A 17,818-nucleotide genomic window follows, 5' to 3' on the forward strand; every position below is an offset into this window, starting at 1 on the left:
CGAAGGTGAATTTGGCCCCCTCGTTGGCTCTGTACAAATGTTTTGCATGGCTGAGCACCAGACAAGACAGAAAAAGCAATGTAAACTTTCTGCAAACTAATACCACTTAGTTGATGACATATATATATATATTTTTCGGTCTTACCTTCATGCCTAGATGTTTAGTGCTGGAGAAATAAAAGATAATGAAATACAGACTAGGGCACTGTTTTGACTCTGTGAGGAGAGAACAGGTCTGGTGCTGGGTTTCACGACATCTAAAGGAAAAAATATCTCCTTCAACGTGGCCAACGCTATTCTTCCAAGAACTGCTGATGATTTTTACACAGTGGCAAACGTCACCTTCCTGGTGTCACCAATTGAAAAAGTGGTCTGCCCCTGGCAGTGTTACCGAGACCTAGCCTCTGCCACAATGAGCTTCTGCCTCCCCACACCCCTCTCAGCCTGAAAAACTACAGTCCTGTGAGTCTCCGTGACCGATGGGAAGAAATTAACTGCTAAAGAGAAATAAAACAAGAGAGCTAAACTTTTAGTCATGGAAATTCCTTAAAATCTTTTTAAAAAAATGTTGAAGTCTTCTGAAGGAAGCATACATCAGTTCTTTGAAATATATCTCCAAACGTATCTCCTCCTTTCACTTTGACTGAGAACTGATATTATAGAATTTACACATCAGTGAATTCGTGAAGTCTCAGCAAAACCACGAAGCTTAGAAAACAGATTAAAGTACACTGTTCTAGCAAATGAGCCAGGAGCCATTATCAGCCCGGGCACGCCATCTCTGAGGTTAGGATCTGGGATCTAGCTACCACGGGCTATGAAATGATGCAAAGTCCAGCTGTGAGCACCATCTGCAGTCTAAGGAAGGAGGCGGGAAAGAAAAAGAAAAGCATCCCCAGGATGAAGGGCCCGTGCATGGGTTTCTTTATTTTCTTTTCCTTTCTTTTTTCTTTTACTTTTCTTTCTTCCTTCCTTTCTTTCTTTTTTTTTTCTTTTTCTTTTTTTTTTTTGAGGGTGGGAGCGTTCTGTGAAGTCCCTGAAATTGTATAAACCATATATTCATTTTTTCTGGAGGGAGTATCTATAGCTTTCAGGAGATCCCTAGCCTCCAACCCCTACACACACACACACACACACACACACACACACACACACACACACAACCAGAAAGTAATCCCCAGGGAAGCCCTCCCCATCGGCATCACAGTTCCTTGTAACCACATAATAAACTGAGGGTGTTTCACCCCACCGGAAAAAAGTTTTACTATTATAATCGGTAGGCTATTCATGCTTAAGCAGTGGTGCAATGATACATCTCTATAATGACTTTAAATTGTAAAATTATCTTCCCAGTTCCATAGCTATGTTATATGCAGCGGTTATAGAAGGCGTTTCTCATATAAAGCATTAAAGGATACTTTACCGCATCATTAATTTAGTATAGACAAGCTACTTTCAATATTAATTAATGAAGGATTAACTAAACAATTTTGTTTGTTCTCCTAAAATTTATAAAAACTTTAGGGGCGGGGCGTGATTTGAGGCATAGGCTGCTTTAAAAGAAACAAAAACCAGAAATCTGAGAGAATGCCTAGAAGCCGCCCAGCCCCAAAGTCAATACTTGGTCTTCAGGGGGGTCAATGCTGAATGTGAGGTCTAATCCCATCACAGAGAAGCCTGAACACAAAAGGGACCTATAAATGAAGAGAAAGCCCCAGAGGAGGAGGATAAAGTCCCAAGGCAGCCGGCATAATCCCCAAACCCAGCTTGTGGACTGAATCAAAAGCCAACCTGTAAAGAAGCTTAGCCGGAGAAAACGCTGGAGCTGAATTTTCCCTGTTGGCTTTGCTTTTCCCAAGATAGTCTGTGACACTTGCCTCCAAATACTGCACCCCACACAGGCCTTTTTGCTCAGAAGGGAGAGACCCGGGGAGAGTCACTTACCAGATGCAGGTGGCTGGTCACTGGAGGGGCTTCCAGACCCAGGGCCTCCCCTGCTGGAGCTGGGCGGCCTTACATCAGCCCCACGCGCGGGCTGGCCTCCACCTTCCGCCCCATCCGCTGCTTCTTCAGGCGGAAGGCCCACGCCATAGGCGCAGTGGGGCAAGGGTCCACTTTTTGGGGAACCCGTAAGGGGCTCCTGGCCCTCCGCAGGAGGGTTCCCACAGCCCGCGCAGCCATCTGCTGCGCTGGAGGCTGCCCAGTGGGGGCAATTGCTGCCCTCCACCTCTTTCTGCAAGTACTTCTCAGAGGACATGGGGATCCAATCAGTCCCGCACGGGATCTCGGCCAAGTGACAGCTTTCGGAATCCGCCAGGTTCTCTGTCCCAGTGAAGCACTGGCTTAAACTGTCATTCTCCCCCACCTCCAGGGGCTCAGAGAAAGGGGGTGTGGATTTGCTGCTAGGCGGAGCGAGGAAGAGTAAAGCGTCTGGGGTCTGGGAGGGCCTGTCCACATACTCGTCCTCCATGGGCATCTGCTTGAAGGGGTCCTCCTCGACCTCGCTGACAGACGTGAGCATCCCAACATCTTCTCCGGGTTCACAGGGACCACTGCCCGCACACGCGCCCCCGCAGACACCACCGCCCACCGGACAGCAAGTATCATCAGAAAACATCTTCTCCTCCAGGGTCAGCAGTAAGACGCCGTCACGTAGTTCGCGCTGATGAGAGGCTTCCATATGACCGCAGCTAAAATTGTTGCCTGAGGCCTCATGCTGGTTGAAATTCAGAAGGCAGAAGCATTAATACCCAGTTACTAGGACCTGGTTTTGCTAAACACTGCTGAAAATGGTGGTTACAGCAATTATTTCCACCATAACAAGGACAGATGTCGCACTCACTATGGCACTCCGCGTTATTTAAAATTGCCGAGTGGGGAAGAACCCTGAGATGGAAGCCGAGCAGAGAGGAACGAATCTACCTGCATTTCCTGTGAACAGCACACTCGCACTGAAGAGAGGGGAAGGGCTCGCCCAACTAATTTTAGAACACAGAATTTTGACTACACGCTCTCAATCTAAATTAAAACAAAACAAAACAAAACAAACTCTAAAATACTGAACTCCAGTTAGTAGATTTGTTTCTTGCTGTGATGTGGTTTAGTAATTCTGAAACTCCTTTCTATGTATTCTGGAATTGAGTAAATGAGTAAATATATTGAAAATAATAGGAGGCAGATTTCATACTGTTGGAGAAAAGACAACTCAAATACAGAACAGAGAAAGACTAGAATGTGGTGTTGGGATTGGAACTGGAGAAGTCAGTATGAGTTTATAGGTTAAAATTTATATGTTTTATACCTACAAAAATAAGTGTAAAGGACATAGTGGGATAATAAATGAAATTTTAATATCAACTGTGGATTGGATTATAGTGTCATACCACTATCAAATTTCTTGATTTTGATAAATGAACTATGGTTATATAAGAGAATGTGCATGTTCTCAAGAAATTCACAGTGACATATTTAAGGGTAAAGGAGCACAGTGTCTGCCATTCGCTCTAAAATGGTTCAAGAAAAAAAAACATACATACCCATATGCACACGTATAGAGAGAACAGATAATAAAGCAACGTGATAAAGTATAAACAATTGCTGGCTCTGAAAATACGGTATGTGGAAGTTCTCTGTACTATTCTCACTGCTTTTCTATAATTTTGAAATTATATCAAAATTAAAAGTTACCAAAATAACTACGAAGTAAAGAAAAGTGGAAGCTCCTTCCTACTAGGAATCTGTAGTAAGCAATCAAGATTGGCACTAAAAAAATAATATGATTAATACACATACACGGGGGTGACAGAAAAGGAATACAATCATGGGAAGCAGCATTTAGGATGAGCACTGACCTGAGCTTTGGGTTATTCTGTGGGGATCGATCCTGGGATTCAAGGTTCCAACTCTCAAAGAGATTCCCCTTACGCAAATGGGGCGCAATATTTGACTAATAACTACGTCAGCCTAATTGTTAAAAGGCCTTTAAGCAGGCGCTTAAGACTTTTAAATTTACCTTGTTTTCACTTAGGCGGCCGCATGCCTCGTTGACCCAGTGCCACAAATTAGCTAGAAAAACAGAGCAAGGACAGGGCTTCGTATTATTATTTCCTACATCTAATTCAATATCACTGACTACTGTGTCAGCTCAATATTATCTTTAAACATAAGCCTCTGTAAGTCTTTCCTGAGAGTGAAACGTTCAGAAGAAAATGAACCAATTTAAAGACTACGGAGGCATCTTATCAAAAACAGAACTTTCTGATCCAGGTAAAGCAAAATATGGTTCACACATGTGCCATTGAATATACTTACAGGCACATTTAAGGGCTGTCAAAGCTGCTGTAGGGTGACAGACATTCTCATTCCCTTAGCAATTTTTCTTTGATGACAAGGACGAGGCTGGGCATTGCAGGGAAACAAAGATGATGTGGGTCTAAGAGACTGACCTTCGGCAAACTAGCTCAAATATATGTACAATAAAAGTCAAGGGCATGTGGAAGGCTGCGTCAGACCCCAGCGGGCCCCAAATCCTTTCCCACTCTGCCCTCTTGCTTTTTAGAAGAAAGAAAAATACGTTCTGTGGCATATACAAAGTGATGAAATTTAAGTCAAATCCATGAATTTTTAAAAATCTTAATTTATATTATACAAAGATAAAGTTTTCCCCACCTCCACTGAATATTTGATGTTGAATTCACTGTAAAGACTGAAGTCAGGGAGCTGCCCATTCTCTCTCTACTGGAAGATGATTGGGTCATAACAATAGCTAAGGATATCTCCGACGTGACCTTGCCCAGTTTTACTTCTCTGAGCCTCAGTTTCCTCATCATGAAACTAGAGAAATGGTAGTGCCTGCATCCCAGTGCTGCTGCGGTGATTTAGTTAGAATATGTAAAACGCGGACAGTAGTTCCAGCAGAGTAAATATTCAATATATATCAGTCATTGCTGTCATTATCATTTCTTATTCTTGCTTCTTTTCTATCGTTTTAAAATTATAGAAAAATAAAGATACTCCAAATAAAAGGAAAGTTGCAGCTCTTCTCTTGCAGAAGATAATCCTAAATGGTACCAAAAAAAAATATTTGTACTTAGATAATCCTAAATGGTACCAAAAAAAATATTTGTACACAGAGGTGATAATTATTCATAACTACTGTGAAAATCTGGCTTCTGGATGATTGCGAAAGACCTCCCCACTGGTGCGTCTGCAACCGCTCTTTCCACATCTCCAAATCTGTTTTCCATGCTAAAACCAGAGGGCTGCTTTTCCTTCCCTTCACTAAGAACAAGGAGTAAATTCCTTAGCAAAGCCTGCAGGGCGGCTGTCATCTGGCTGTGCCGCCCTCTCCAGCTGCATCTCCCACTGTTCTAAACTTCTTTCCATCCCGCAGCTCGCCTTGCTCCCTCTCCTACAGAATGCTTTGGATTCTCCTTGACCCCCTGGGGCTAGTCAATTCCAGTTTGTCTTTCAGATCTCAGCTCTCCCCACCCTCTCTCCTCCTCCTCTGGGAGGCCTTGGCTGCCCCCAAGGCTGGGCAGACCCTTCTGTCATCTGCTTACCTGGTGCTGTGCACCTTCCCTTTCTACATGCAGCCTCACTCTGTGGCTCTGATGCCTGCCTTGCCCACTGGGACACCTCCTCCATGAGGGCCTGTGGGCACTTACTGCCGTTGTGTGCCCAGTACTGAGACCCCTGCCAGTCCAGTCCCTGGTGGCCGACAGTCATGTGTTGTGTGAAGGAACGAAGAGAAAGCTAACAGTCATAAATCCCAGTTTCGTAACTGGTAGCCCATTGTCCTCATCGATCAGATGGCCTAAGAGCTTCTTACAGAGGCAAAAATTAAAGAACAAACAGCGAAAGTCTGTTTATCTCACACATAAATGACTATCTGAGCCGTCCGCATCATGTGGATATGCGTTATTCAAATCCCCAGTTACAATGTTGTTACAGTAAATAAAAATATTCAACAACGAATAGATTTAAAAGAACTGGTTTAACATTGCTCTCTGCTTAACACTGGCACCCACGATCACCATCTTCCCTCTTTAATTTTCTTTGATTGCCTGCGGTTACATGAGGTAATGTGATGTTCATGGAAATAGCAAGATATGCAGGGTTTCATGAAGGCCATGCATGTGACGTGGGAGAACCGATCAGATCACTGCAAAGCAGAGGTGGACGAGATAAACAAGTGAGCAACCAAAAATGGAAAGGGATGGGGAGACAGCAGGTGCTTCAGAAGAGAACGGGGTGACTCGGGAAGCCACATGAAGCCTTGAATCCTCTTAAAAATTACACCTATTTAGCTTTATAGTATAAAAGTCAAACACGATGTGATGTAAAAACACACTATCAATTTTTAGTGCAAAAATTATTCACAATAAACAAAATAACACTTGATTATTCCTTCTCGAAATGAGTAAAACCCAAGTTTTACTGAATATAACTTCTTTTTATAATTTTAGATTCATATTTCAAGGTAATACTCAGATCAAACTTTCCCTCCACCACTGTTTGTTTTAAGTGGGTGCATTAAAAATGTTTGTATTCTAGAATAAATGTATATCTATCTGACCCTGTATAACCTACATGACATAAACACCCAGTTTATGAGTCATCAGTTTCCTGACTCTAGAATGTTCTTGTTGGCTTATACAGAAATAAGCACAATGGGTTTTGTTTGTTTGTTTTGCCAGAGAACAATGGATTACACTTACATGGTATTTCCCTTTAATTTAAGCACAACCACCTCAAGGCACGTATTTTTAGCAGATCACCAGAGGTAGTCAGCGGGTGCCATATGCATTTTCCAAAGTATATAACTAGAAATGTGATCTATTTTCTTCAAGAGTCACTTTCGAGAACCGCCACAGACACCATACCTGTCAGTGCCTTCCCTTTCTTCCTGTAGTAAACGCCAAGGATGACGGCAGCGACTAACACCACGGATACGAAGAGGAGCAAAACAGTCAAAGTGGGCAAGTAAATCCCGGGCTCTGCGTTGGAAGAGAAGGAGAAAAATGGCAATAAAACGTTATTTAATCTCAGTCTCTAAGTTTAAAGACAGAACTCTTTACATCAAAGCCCAGAATCGAGGATGCTGGTCCGGAATAAGGGAAGGATGGCGGTCCCCGGCCCTGACTGGAGCTTCTCACGCAGGGCTCACATTCGGAAGGGCGACCAGCTGCTTGGAATCACTGTGCGTGAGAACAGCCCGGGACCATGTGGAGATGTTTCCACTTTAGAACTCACATCGCATTGACCATGCCATCCAGGTCCGTCTTTGCTTACCGACAGAGCACCTCAATCTCTCCAGGCGGACGGCCTCTGAGGCAAAAGGAAGCCCCTTAGCACGTCTCTTCCCAAATAACAACAAGGCACGAGGGTTTCGCTGGCCGTGAGAACAGAACCACAGCGACCCTGTGAAGTGTTTCAGGTGTTTCATCTCCAACACGACGCGGACTCCACCCTTTTTTTCATTCCCCCTTAATCCCTTCGTTGCTAGAACCTTTACATGATAAACTCTTGGTTTACATGATCTGGCTTCCAGGACTCTGCCTTTCCTCCCCTTCTCTTTTTAAAAAAACAACTTGCTATTCCTTGGTTATTTTTAATGGTATCTTCAAAATGGTCCTTTTAAAACGCAGCTCTGACCGTGGAACTCCGTACCCACGTCCTCTTGCTTCTCAAAATGTCATATCTAAACCCCTGACTTTCTTAGTCAAAGTTCATCAACCCCACTCTCCTTTGTCCTAGGTTCTCTGGCCTCATTAGAATGGTCTCCCTGACATGACGTCTCCTCCCACGCTGTGATATCTGGACCCTCCTCAGCAGCATCTCATGCGCCTGGACAACCCGCATTCACCGTTACCTGTCGACTTTCTATAAATCTTCGGCACGGTACTTAAAATTAATTTGATCTACAAAATGTGTCATAAATAATGATAACCATAGTCTAACAAGTTGCTTACTCTGGTTGGTGACCGAAATCTAGAAACATCCCTACCATCCGTGGACATTTTAATTTACGTTTGCAATTCAGTTCACTTTTTTCTTTTTTTTGTACATATGAATATATTATTAGTTATTGATTCCAGAGTAGAAAATTATCAAGTAAACACCATATCTGGAAGCAAAATGCTGACAAAAATAAAATACTAAACTGACCACGGATGGGATGACATCAAAAGGGACAGATAAACCCTCTGGAAACAGTAATTCGGGAGCACTCTAGAAGAGCTGACTAGACTCAGGCACATCTACCAAACAACCTGCTCTGCTTAAACATACCGTTTGGGAGTTTCGTAGATGGCTGAGAAGAACTACAAACCACATCTGATTTATCCGTCCCACGATGCACTTCTGTCTTTCCAAGAATGGTACAGCTGTGGGTGGGGAGAAAGTAGTTATGTGCTTTGGTTTTATATATTTAAAAAACAAAAAAAAAGCTATAAAAGACTCTTGTCCACTAGATTTCTAGTTCCTCCAGGACCAGAATCCAGGTCTTCCTGGACATTTGGATCTCCAGAACCTGTCCCTACATCACACGAGAGGACGAATGAATCAGCAGAGTAGCCACTGCCAGTGTTCTCTAAGAACCTCCCCGAGAGCGTGGTTGAAAGAAAGTAGACTGGTCTTTTCGTTAAAGAAGATTCCAAATGCTTCTAATTGACAAACTTGTGATGAATGCTCTTTTTAAGTTGAAAATATAGAAAATCTTTTCCACATAAAACTTAGATAAGCAGATTAGAAAATAAATATTTAATGAGAATATATTGGGAACTGAATCGTTATGTTATTAGTATTCAACCTAATGAAAGGACCCAGGGTTCCACTATAGATATACTAACGTAAGTGTGAAATAGCATATGTATGAGATGATGCTTCTAAAATTATTAATTACTGCAAAAGACAACCTAAATGACTAGCCATAGGAAACTTATTAAATAAATTATTGTACATTTCTACGACAAAATCCTATGTAGCTATAAAAAGCCATGAAGATCTAAGAGAACTGATATAGAATGAGCTTCTTTCAAAATATATTTTGTGAAAAAAAAACCCCAAGTGTTTACAGTATGCAAAATTTACATAAACAGGAAGCTTATTTACGCACATACACAACACGCATATGCACAAATCTCTGGACAAATAAACCAATGGCGTTGGGAAGCTGGGAAAAGTGGGAGTGGTGAGTGAATGATAATAAACGTCATCCATCATTTTCAACTAGATAAGGTCAGAAAAAGGAAAAAAAGAAGCTGCAAGTATAAGTCAAACTGAATCTAAAAAGTAACACAGTTCCTGGCACACATCAGGCAGAAGAGTCGGTTGGCCTGGTTCATTTTACCCACGCTGAACTGACAGACTTCTTCCATTTTGAACAGGGCTTCCAGAGGACGCCTCGCCAAAATGAATCAGTCTGTTTTCCACCCAGACGAGACAGTGGAGGTCAAGTTGTTTAAAATCAGCAAACTCTCTCGGCTGCTTCACTGCCACTTACTTGGTCCAGGGTTTGCACTTTTCTGTGGAAGAGAGGGCATCCGAGAAGTAGCCTGCAAGGCAGGGCTGGCACACCGTATCTTTGTTGAGCTGCACTGTCAAAAAAACAAATGGACAAAAAGAACAGACAAAAACCGAACAAGGACACTTAGAGATCGGTCAGGATGATGCTCCAGAAGACCAGAGATCAGGAGCTGGCCCCTCTGCTCCTGGCCTCCCCACTCCTCCTGCCCCCACAGACTTTAGAGGGCCCCCGATCCCAGCAGTAGAGTATAGAGCGATGATCAGACCACTAACGCCAGTATCCAAGTTAGGTGTGGACCCTTTGCTGTTCAGAGCCACCGTCCTAGTCACTGATACTTTGTTTCCTGGCCAGGAAGCCTGCTGCCTGACTTGCTTTAATCAGGCACGAGTCTGCTCTCTCCTTCCCGCCCTTTGGGCTCACATCACCCTTCGTTTACAGAGAATGGCAGCCCTTTTACTGCTGTTAAGGGAAACTTCTTGTCCTGACGTCTTCGGCCAGCTTAATCTCACCAGTCCAAGTAAGGGAGGACCAGCTTTCTTAAAAAAAAAAAAAAATGCTGTGGGCCTCCTTCTCTTGAACCCAGAGTTGGAAGCAAACTTTTTCTATAAACGTCTGTACAGTAAATATCCCTTGCGGGCTTCTGGTCTCGGCTACAAATACTTGAAGCATGAAAGCAGTCAGAGAGAATCTGTTTTAAAAAAAATGGGTGTGGCTATGTTCCAATACAACTCTATTTACAAAACGCAAGTGGTGGCTGGGCTTTGGACCCCTGCCTTAAGCCGCAGCGCTGAAAGCAGGAACTGGCTCTGGCTAGTAAGCTTTCTCCACCTCTCTCATATTCCTCATAAACTATATTATCAAAATAGGAAACGTCTCGGATTTCCTACATCTAACATCTTTACTGCTTACTGACACGTGCTGACCCTTTGGTAATCCCAATAAAGAAGAATGTCGCCTGCCATGTGATGTCACGATCAGGCAACTGGCTGGCACCAAAACCACAAATTACTCTTGAAGTTGGTGGCCCTTCTGTGATTTATTTTTATGAATAAAACATTAAAATAAGGAATTACACGTTCTTTGCCCAGCGTTAAGTGGGAGAGGTACATTCTTGATTTCTGCAATTGCCTCAATAAGTAAGATACCCCTCCCCCTCAATCTAGCAATTTGGTTTGCCTTGAAATGATATTAACAAAAGCCCGGTTGACATCTGGACACTCACGTTAATTTTCAAACAGCTTTTAAAAAGATAAACACACTCTAGAAGAGTAACCCTTAAAAACAAAGGGGCTAAGGAGCTAAGAGGCAACAGGGCTAAGGGGCGTTGACTCCACACACCAGGCTTCCATGTCTGCTCTTTGTCATGCCGACCTGCCAGGGGCTCCCTGAAGATCCCCTCCTCTTCCCACTTCATAGTCACACTTCTCCCGCTTCACGAAAGTCACACTTCTCACCTACTCCAAATCCTGCTATGGCACGAAGCCTCTGAGATGCCAAAAAGCACAGAACAAGAGGGAATACTGGTGACGGCAGAGCCCTGCATTTGAGCAGGTCGGTACAGCTTCTCTTTCCCTGTCTATTAAGAGCAAACGTGCGACATGGAAATGGGGAACGGGCCAGGCTGAGTGGCTCAGAGTTCAACTACAGCTGCCTCTTGAACAATGTGGAGTTTAGGGGTTTCGAGTCAAAACTCCATATGTAAGTTTTGACTCCACTAAAACTTAACTACCGGCAGCCTACTGATGACCAGAAGCCTTACCGATAACATAAAGTCGATTAACATGTATTTTATACATGTTATTCTTACAATAGAGCTAGAGAAAATAAAATTTTATTAAGGTTGTGAGAAAGAGAAAATACTGTATTGTATTTATTGATACTATAAGTTTTTAAAAATGTGCTTATAAGTGGACCCACGCAGTTCAAACCCGTGTTGTTCAAGACTCAAGGGTATAGTATAAGGTAGGGCTGGAGTGACATTTTCATTGATCTATGTCACCCCCTCTGTTCACTTATTGCCCAAAAATGTACCATTCCCAAAGAAGCAAGGCAGAGAGAACGCCAGTCAGAAAAAAAGCAGAATAGGGAGCGGCACCTTTTCCTATGCGGTTGACAGACTTGCGGAAAGGTTCTGGGACTTGTCTATCTGAGAATCAGAATTCAGAAGGGAACTGTCACAGGGAGATTTATTTTAATAATTAAAATATCAAGTCAGACTTTTTCTAAGAGAAAGCTGATTTAGTTTAGTTGATATATTTGATAATCAGGGCTGACTGTACTAGTTTGATTCTGTGACAGACATTTTCCTCAATATGAACTGAAATGAATAATAGTTTAATTCTCCTAATTCTGTCAAAGTATTCTGGGTTAAAACTCAATGCCTCTAAGGGAAAGATTAACAGGTATAAATAATCATTTGCTGTATCTTGAAGAAACCGCTTTGGTATACTTCCTAGACATCAGGAAAGTAAATGACTCTAAGAAACACATTTTCAAGTCAAAAGGATTTCTATTGCTTTACTTTCCCCAAAATTGAAGGACACAATTGATTTCTAAACTGGGGGATTATTAAAAACAGCTCTAATGTCACACCACTATGTGATCCTGGACATTTAACTCAGAAGGTGCTTAAAGAATTGAGTGGCACTCCTAGAACAGAATTCCTCCCTTAGCCATTTAGTTATTTACGTGAATGAGTTTCTCAGCACTCAGCAGAAACAGAATTAATGTTGAATTCAGTTGCATTTTAGCAATAAGCAATATTCAACCATGACTGTATGAACTAATTGGAAAAAACCACTCATTATGAATTTCAGAAACCTTTTATTTTTATAGTTATATATAACAAAAATATATTTATTTTTGACCTATTGTATAACTGTAGAAATAGCTTAGTCCAAAAGAACTGCTTTTTAACCCTTAGAACTTTGAGTCACAGAAATTTTTTTAAAATTAAGATTTCAAATAAGTCCATTTTAATTTTTTTTACGTAAAAGTGTATGAAAAGGTGATTAGTAAAAACCCTGCAAGTACAAAAATACATTAGGATAAAATTTTGCAGGGAAGGTGAACCGTATACAACTCAAAGGAGAGAAAAGAATTATAGGACATTTCCAGTTGTTAAGGTTGATTTGTGCTTTTTTAAATAAATGATAACGGGTATTGAATTGCTATGGTGTTTCCATTCCATTGACTATTTTAGAAAGTGTTACTATTGTTATAATTCCCTGGAAACTAAGTCCTTAGCAACTCTTTAAATTTTTAATTAAAAAAATTGAGCTGTCAACTTACGAATATGCAGAAGGATTCACGGTTTTTCAAAATTGTGCTAATGGGGGCGCACAATGTTTGAAGACCACTGCATTAGAGGGTTCCCTCCCCACCCCTGCAAGTGGGGAGCCTAAGGTTTCACAGTTGAGGGGCTTGGGAAAAGCACCTGCGCCAAGCGCTCACATCCCTTGGTAGTCCCTAACCTGGGCTCCATTCCCGGGGACCCTCCAGCTCCTCTAGCGCCACCTGGCGCCCGGGAGCGTGAATGACGCAGGGAAGCGGGCTTTGGCCGCAGGGTCATTGCAAGACCTGGTGAGCGCGGACGGACCCACGCGGGACCCAGCGCCATACCCGGGTGCTGGGCGCCGAAGCCCGGCGCGCACTCCGCGTTGCGGCGGCAGCAGTCGCAGTCCTCGCTCCAGTGGTAGCCGGCCGTGCAGGCGCAGCGCCGCGGGGCCGTCCGGTTACCGGGCTCCACCGCCACCAGGGCCTTGCCTGCGGGCGAGAGAGACAGGGCGGCGAGGCAGCGCGGGCGGGCGCAGGGCGGCACACGCCTCCACCCACCCAGCCAGCAACGCGGCACCAGCGCCGCGCCTCCCAGGCCAGCGCCCGGCCTCCCGCCCCCTAGGGCTCATTCAGGACACTGGCTTTCAGGAACTCCCAAGTTCCCTCTCAGCTTCCTGTGCTGGCACTAGAAAGACCCAGAGGGTTTTCTTCTCTCTCAATAATTAAGAGCCTTGTGGTTTTTTAAAAGTCGACTTTCACGTAAGCGGGAAGATGAAGGACTAGGTTTATGATCACCGACTATTTTGGCTAATGCAAAGAGGTGTCACAGATTCTTGATTTTTAGTAAATTCGAATGTGATAAATGGTCTTAACAGGAATGCTAGATAGGACCTAAGAGAACGGGGTTTCTGGAGCCTGGGGATCCCTACCCCCGCCTCCCCATCCCATGGGGCCACGGCAGTTCAGTCGGGAAAGCAGGGGTCATCACGTGACAAAGTGTAGAGGTTGGGTCTGAAGACATACTTGAAAATTCATCTCTCCCCAAATACACAGACTACCACATTTGTCCCTTTTGTTGTGACAACACATAGATAAGTGCTGTCTTCTTATCCCAAATCTCCAGGCCTTTCCCACTTTTTGTGCAAGAGGTAAATGCTCACACACAGTTATTCACTGATTCATGTCTGCAATTTCATCTACTCGCTAAAATTTCGTTGTCTGTCCCAAACCAATTCTCCTGGCACTTCTGCAGTCATTCTGACACACGCAGAATTGTGAAAATTTTAAGCTACTCACTTTCAAGCACGCATGTTCCTGACTAAGAGAGAATAAGGTGACATGTTCTGCTTTTTTTGTTTCAGCTCTTATACTGGAAATAAGTGTCCTTTTTGTGGTCTATTTAGTGTCCTATTTTTTTTGGCATTTTTGTGCCTTTTGTTGGTGATTTCGCTGTTTAAAATGGCCTCCAAGGATAGTGCTGTCTAGTGCTTTTAAGCCCAACAAGGCTGTGATTTGTCTTACATGTGTTAGATAAACTTTGTTCAGACATGAGTTACAGTGCTGTGGACTATACATCCAATGTTAATGAATCAAAGTGTTTATTAATAAGGTGTCCTTAAACAAAAACACACATACAACAAGGTTATGTGTTGAATGGTGGCCAGAAAAGTGAGGAGAGGCTTGTAGGTATCTGTATTTCTCTGGGAGGAATGTTTGTGGTGACTTTATAGAACATAATTATTGTGAATGAGAATCAACTGCACACATGCACACGCACATACACACACGCCACGATGACATTATTTACAGACCTTCTACCCCTATTGGATCCTTCTCAGCTGGGCTGTCTAAATGGCCCTTATACTTTATATTTCTGAATACTTACAGGAATTTGTTATAAACTGATGTTTGTGTCCCCTCAAAATTCCTATATTGAACTCCTAACCATCAATGCGATGGTGTTAGGAGGCAGGGTCTTTGGGAAGTGATGAGGTCATGAGGGTGGAGTCCTCATGCATGGGATTAGTGCCCTTATAAGAAAGGACAGCTGAGTGCTTGCTTCCTCTCTCTGTTCTCCGCCATGTGAGGACACAGCGAGAAAGAGCCTGTCTTGAAACCAGGAAGCGGTCCCCCACCAAAAACCCAGCCATGCTGGCACCCTAATCTCGGACTTCCGGCCTCTAGAAATGTGAGATGTAAATTTTTGTTGGTTAAGCCACCCAATCTGTGGTACTCTGTTATACGAGCCTGAACTACTAGGACAGAGTTGCCAGGGAAAAAGAAACAAACAAACCAGAGTCCTGTTCCCTCTTTCACTGTCTCAAGTTACAGCCAGCAGGATGGGACAGTCCTTATTCCCACCCTTATCAGGCCTGAGCATGGTGAACCTGGAGAACTCTCCAGTCCCGTGTTCACTGTCCAAGGCCGAGGTCAGCTTGGCAACACCGAGGCCAGCATGCATGAACGCGCACACGGTGTCTGGAACACACGTGGACACTGCCGCTCCTTTGGAAAATTCTAATCCAGCATCCCACTCGAATGCAAGTGCATGGAGGCCTGTGTGGTGACCAACAATTGTGGTATATTTTTAATTATCTTAATGTACCAGGTTTTTGCGTTTTAATCCATTTTGGCAGTGGACAGAATGAATCTTTATTTCCAAGAGACAACGATGAGTCAAGGTCATTACTAAGCGCTGGGAAAGAAAAAGACTTGATCAGATGCTTCTGCTCTGTGAGTAGAGTTTCCATGTTACCTTCTCCAACCAAAATCTGTCAGCTGTCTCTAACACATTAGAAAAATTATGATGTAAAAAAAAAATACTTATTTCCTAGTTATATCCACTGGGGGGGAAAAAAAAACCTATAAATAAGAATCAACCCAGTAGCAATGAGCCTCCCTAGCACCTAGACTGAGGTCGCTGGAGGAATGGCTGGTGGCAGGTGCAGGGCAGGAAACATCCAAGGGGAGCCTGGAAGCAAGGGAGCTCTGAAAGACCCCAGGGTTTGTATCTAACTGGAGGCCACCTGGAGGAGGCAGGACGATCTGAGCACCAGTAAGACTAGTAACTGCAATAGGTTGAAACACCTCAAAGGCGTCTAAATTCACGAGTTCAGAATATTCGTACGAATGCTTTGAAGAAAGCTGGGTGGCCAAGTCAGTATTTGGAGAAGCGGTGAAGAAAGTTACAAGCATTCGTTCTGTTGGTACTGTATTTCAGAGTAACGAATGGTTGACGAGGGAAATTTCTCTTTATAAAGCATTACAGCTAAGAAATGAAGGAATGATAGACCTGGAACATCAGATTTCTGCAGCTCCTAAGGAAAATGAATCTAGGTCATGATCAATAGCTGTGCATATCACAAAGAGAGAAAAGCAGCTATGATATGATTCCTGACATAAGCTACATCATGCCAACTCGGAAGGAGTTTTGCCAAAAACAAAACAAAACAAAATAAAACAAAACAAAAAAAAACCAGAATCTAATCAGCTTTCTAGATCTCACAACCACATTACAGGAAACATAAGAGACAGAAGACTACGCTGAATGATACCAAGGGAATGCAACCAGCAAAAGTCAGACTGTGGAAACCCCACAGGATGAGAAACCCGAAGGCTTCTTCCACAGATAAACAACGAAAAAAGGAAAAAGGAGGAAGACAGGAAACTCTAGTTTGAGACTTAAGGAATATATTTTGATGCTGATTCCTACAAATAAGCTATAATTTTTAAAAATTTGAGGCAAAAAAAATAGTTCTTTCTGAATAAAAAAAAAAATAGCAGTGTGATAAGGAGATTAAACTATGGAGTTAATAAAACATTCATGTTTTAGGAAAAAGACTTGGGAATCAGAAGGTCTGGCTTTGAGCCCCGCTCCTTACTGGTTAACCTTGGAGAAGTCATTCAACCTCCCAGTCTCAGTTTCTTCATCTTTAAAATGGGATCATCGTGGCTACCTCACAGGGTTTTTGTCAGAATTAAATAACACGACATATGTGGAAACACTGTGGAAATATCTTGTCAACTGTAAGATGTGTTCCATGATTAAAGTACAACACAAACAAATTCCAGAAAAGAAGTTCTAAATGAATTTTAACACAGTGCTTCCGGCATCTGAAGCACCTCCTTCCATGGTCCGTGGCCAAAATTTCTTCCTAAGCCCCCCAAAGAGACAGCACTGCTGTATCTAAAAATATGGTTTACCCCCACTTCCCACTGATATGACTAACTCACCTGTATCACAAACTTTATGCAGCAAGCATTTATCTTCTTCGTTCCAGGTGTCCAGGTATTCGTCCGGGCCACAGGGCAGACAGACGCTTTCAGAGGTAGGAGTGCACTTGGAAGACATGTACGTTCCTTAAATCAGAAGGAACGTAAATCAGAAAAAAATACATCAAGCAAAAGTATACGAAAACAAAACAGAAAACAAAATACAACAAAAATGCACCAATCTACTGGACTATTTACATGACTGTGATCTCAGGAAGTCTCTCCAAGATGGTACGATACACGATACACGAGACAAGGCCATATCTCACTGTGATGGGCTCCTCATGCCTCCCAGCTGGCTAAAATAGCCTCTCTTTGGTCTGCTGTGCCTGTGGTCACAGCAGTCTTCTAGTTCTTCTAAATGAGAGATCACCCTTTCCATCCCAAACCTCTGCTGACTAAGGAAAAGAACGATGGTTTTCAAATTGGTGTCTGTAGAACTTGCGGGGTTCCCTGGGGACTAAGCAACAGGGGCTTCATTTCACCCCTCCCCTCCCATCTTCAGAGGGCTCCCTACCATCAATCTGGATAGTTAACATCTTCAGTCCTATGTACACTGTGGGCTGACAGCTAACTTAGTTTGAGCAGAGCCCTGCACACACATACGCACACACACACACACACGCACGGGATCCTGGGTCTACACATTCAAGAAGTATTTGTAGCTGAAATATCTAAAGGGTCTTGTTATAATGCAACCACCTTTTCCTCAAAGATACACTCCCCTCCTCAGAACAAGGA

At 43.1% G+C, this 17,818-nt stretch overlaps 1 protein-coding gene across 4 annotated transcripts in view; it reads right to left on the bottom strand.

The window, feature by feature from the left end:
• TNFRSF11A (TNF receptor superfamily member 11a) overlaps positions 1-17,818 on the bottom strand; it is a 49,194-nt gene that overhangs the window by 9,137 nt on the left and 22,239 nt on the right. For 2 of the 4 annotated variants that reach the window (XM_039840148.1, XM_039840143.1), the window contains exons 3-9: positions 17,039-17,164; positions 13,151-13,294; positions 9,506-9,594; positions 8,293-8,387; positions 6,885-6,998; positions 4,013-4,065; positions 1,945-2,716 (exon numbers count right to left, since the gene is read on the bottom strand). In XM_039840148.1, coding sequence (XP_039696082.1) covers positions 1,945-2,716; positions 4,013-4,065; positions 6,885-6,998; positions 8,293-8,387; positions 9,506-9,594; positions 13,151-13,294; positions 17,039-17,164 — 1,393 coding nt within the window. Of the gene's footprint in view, positions 1-1,944; positions 2,717-4,012; positions 4,066-6,884; positions 6,999-8,292; positions 8,388-9,505; positions 9,600-13,150; positions 13,295-17,038; positions 17,165-17,818 lie in introns of all 4 variants that reach the window. The other 2 variants (XM_039840136.1, XM_039840156.1) reach the window with 2 other exon arrangements.

The sequence above is a fragment of the Pteropus medius genome, unplaced genomic scaffold (genome assembly GCF_902729225.1).
Source record: "Pteropus medius unplaced genomic scaffold, Ma_sr-lr_union100, whole genome shotgun sequence".
Classification (NCBI taxonomy): Eukaryota; Metazoa; Chordata; class Mammalia; order Chiroptera; family Pteropodidae; genus Pteropus; species Pteropus medius.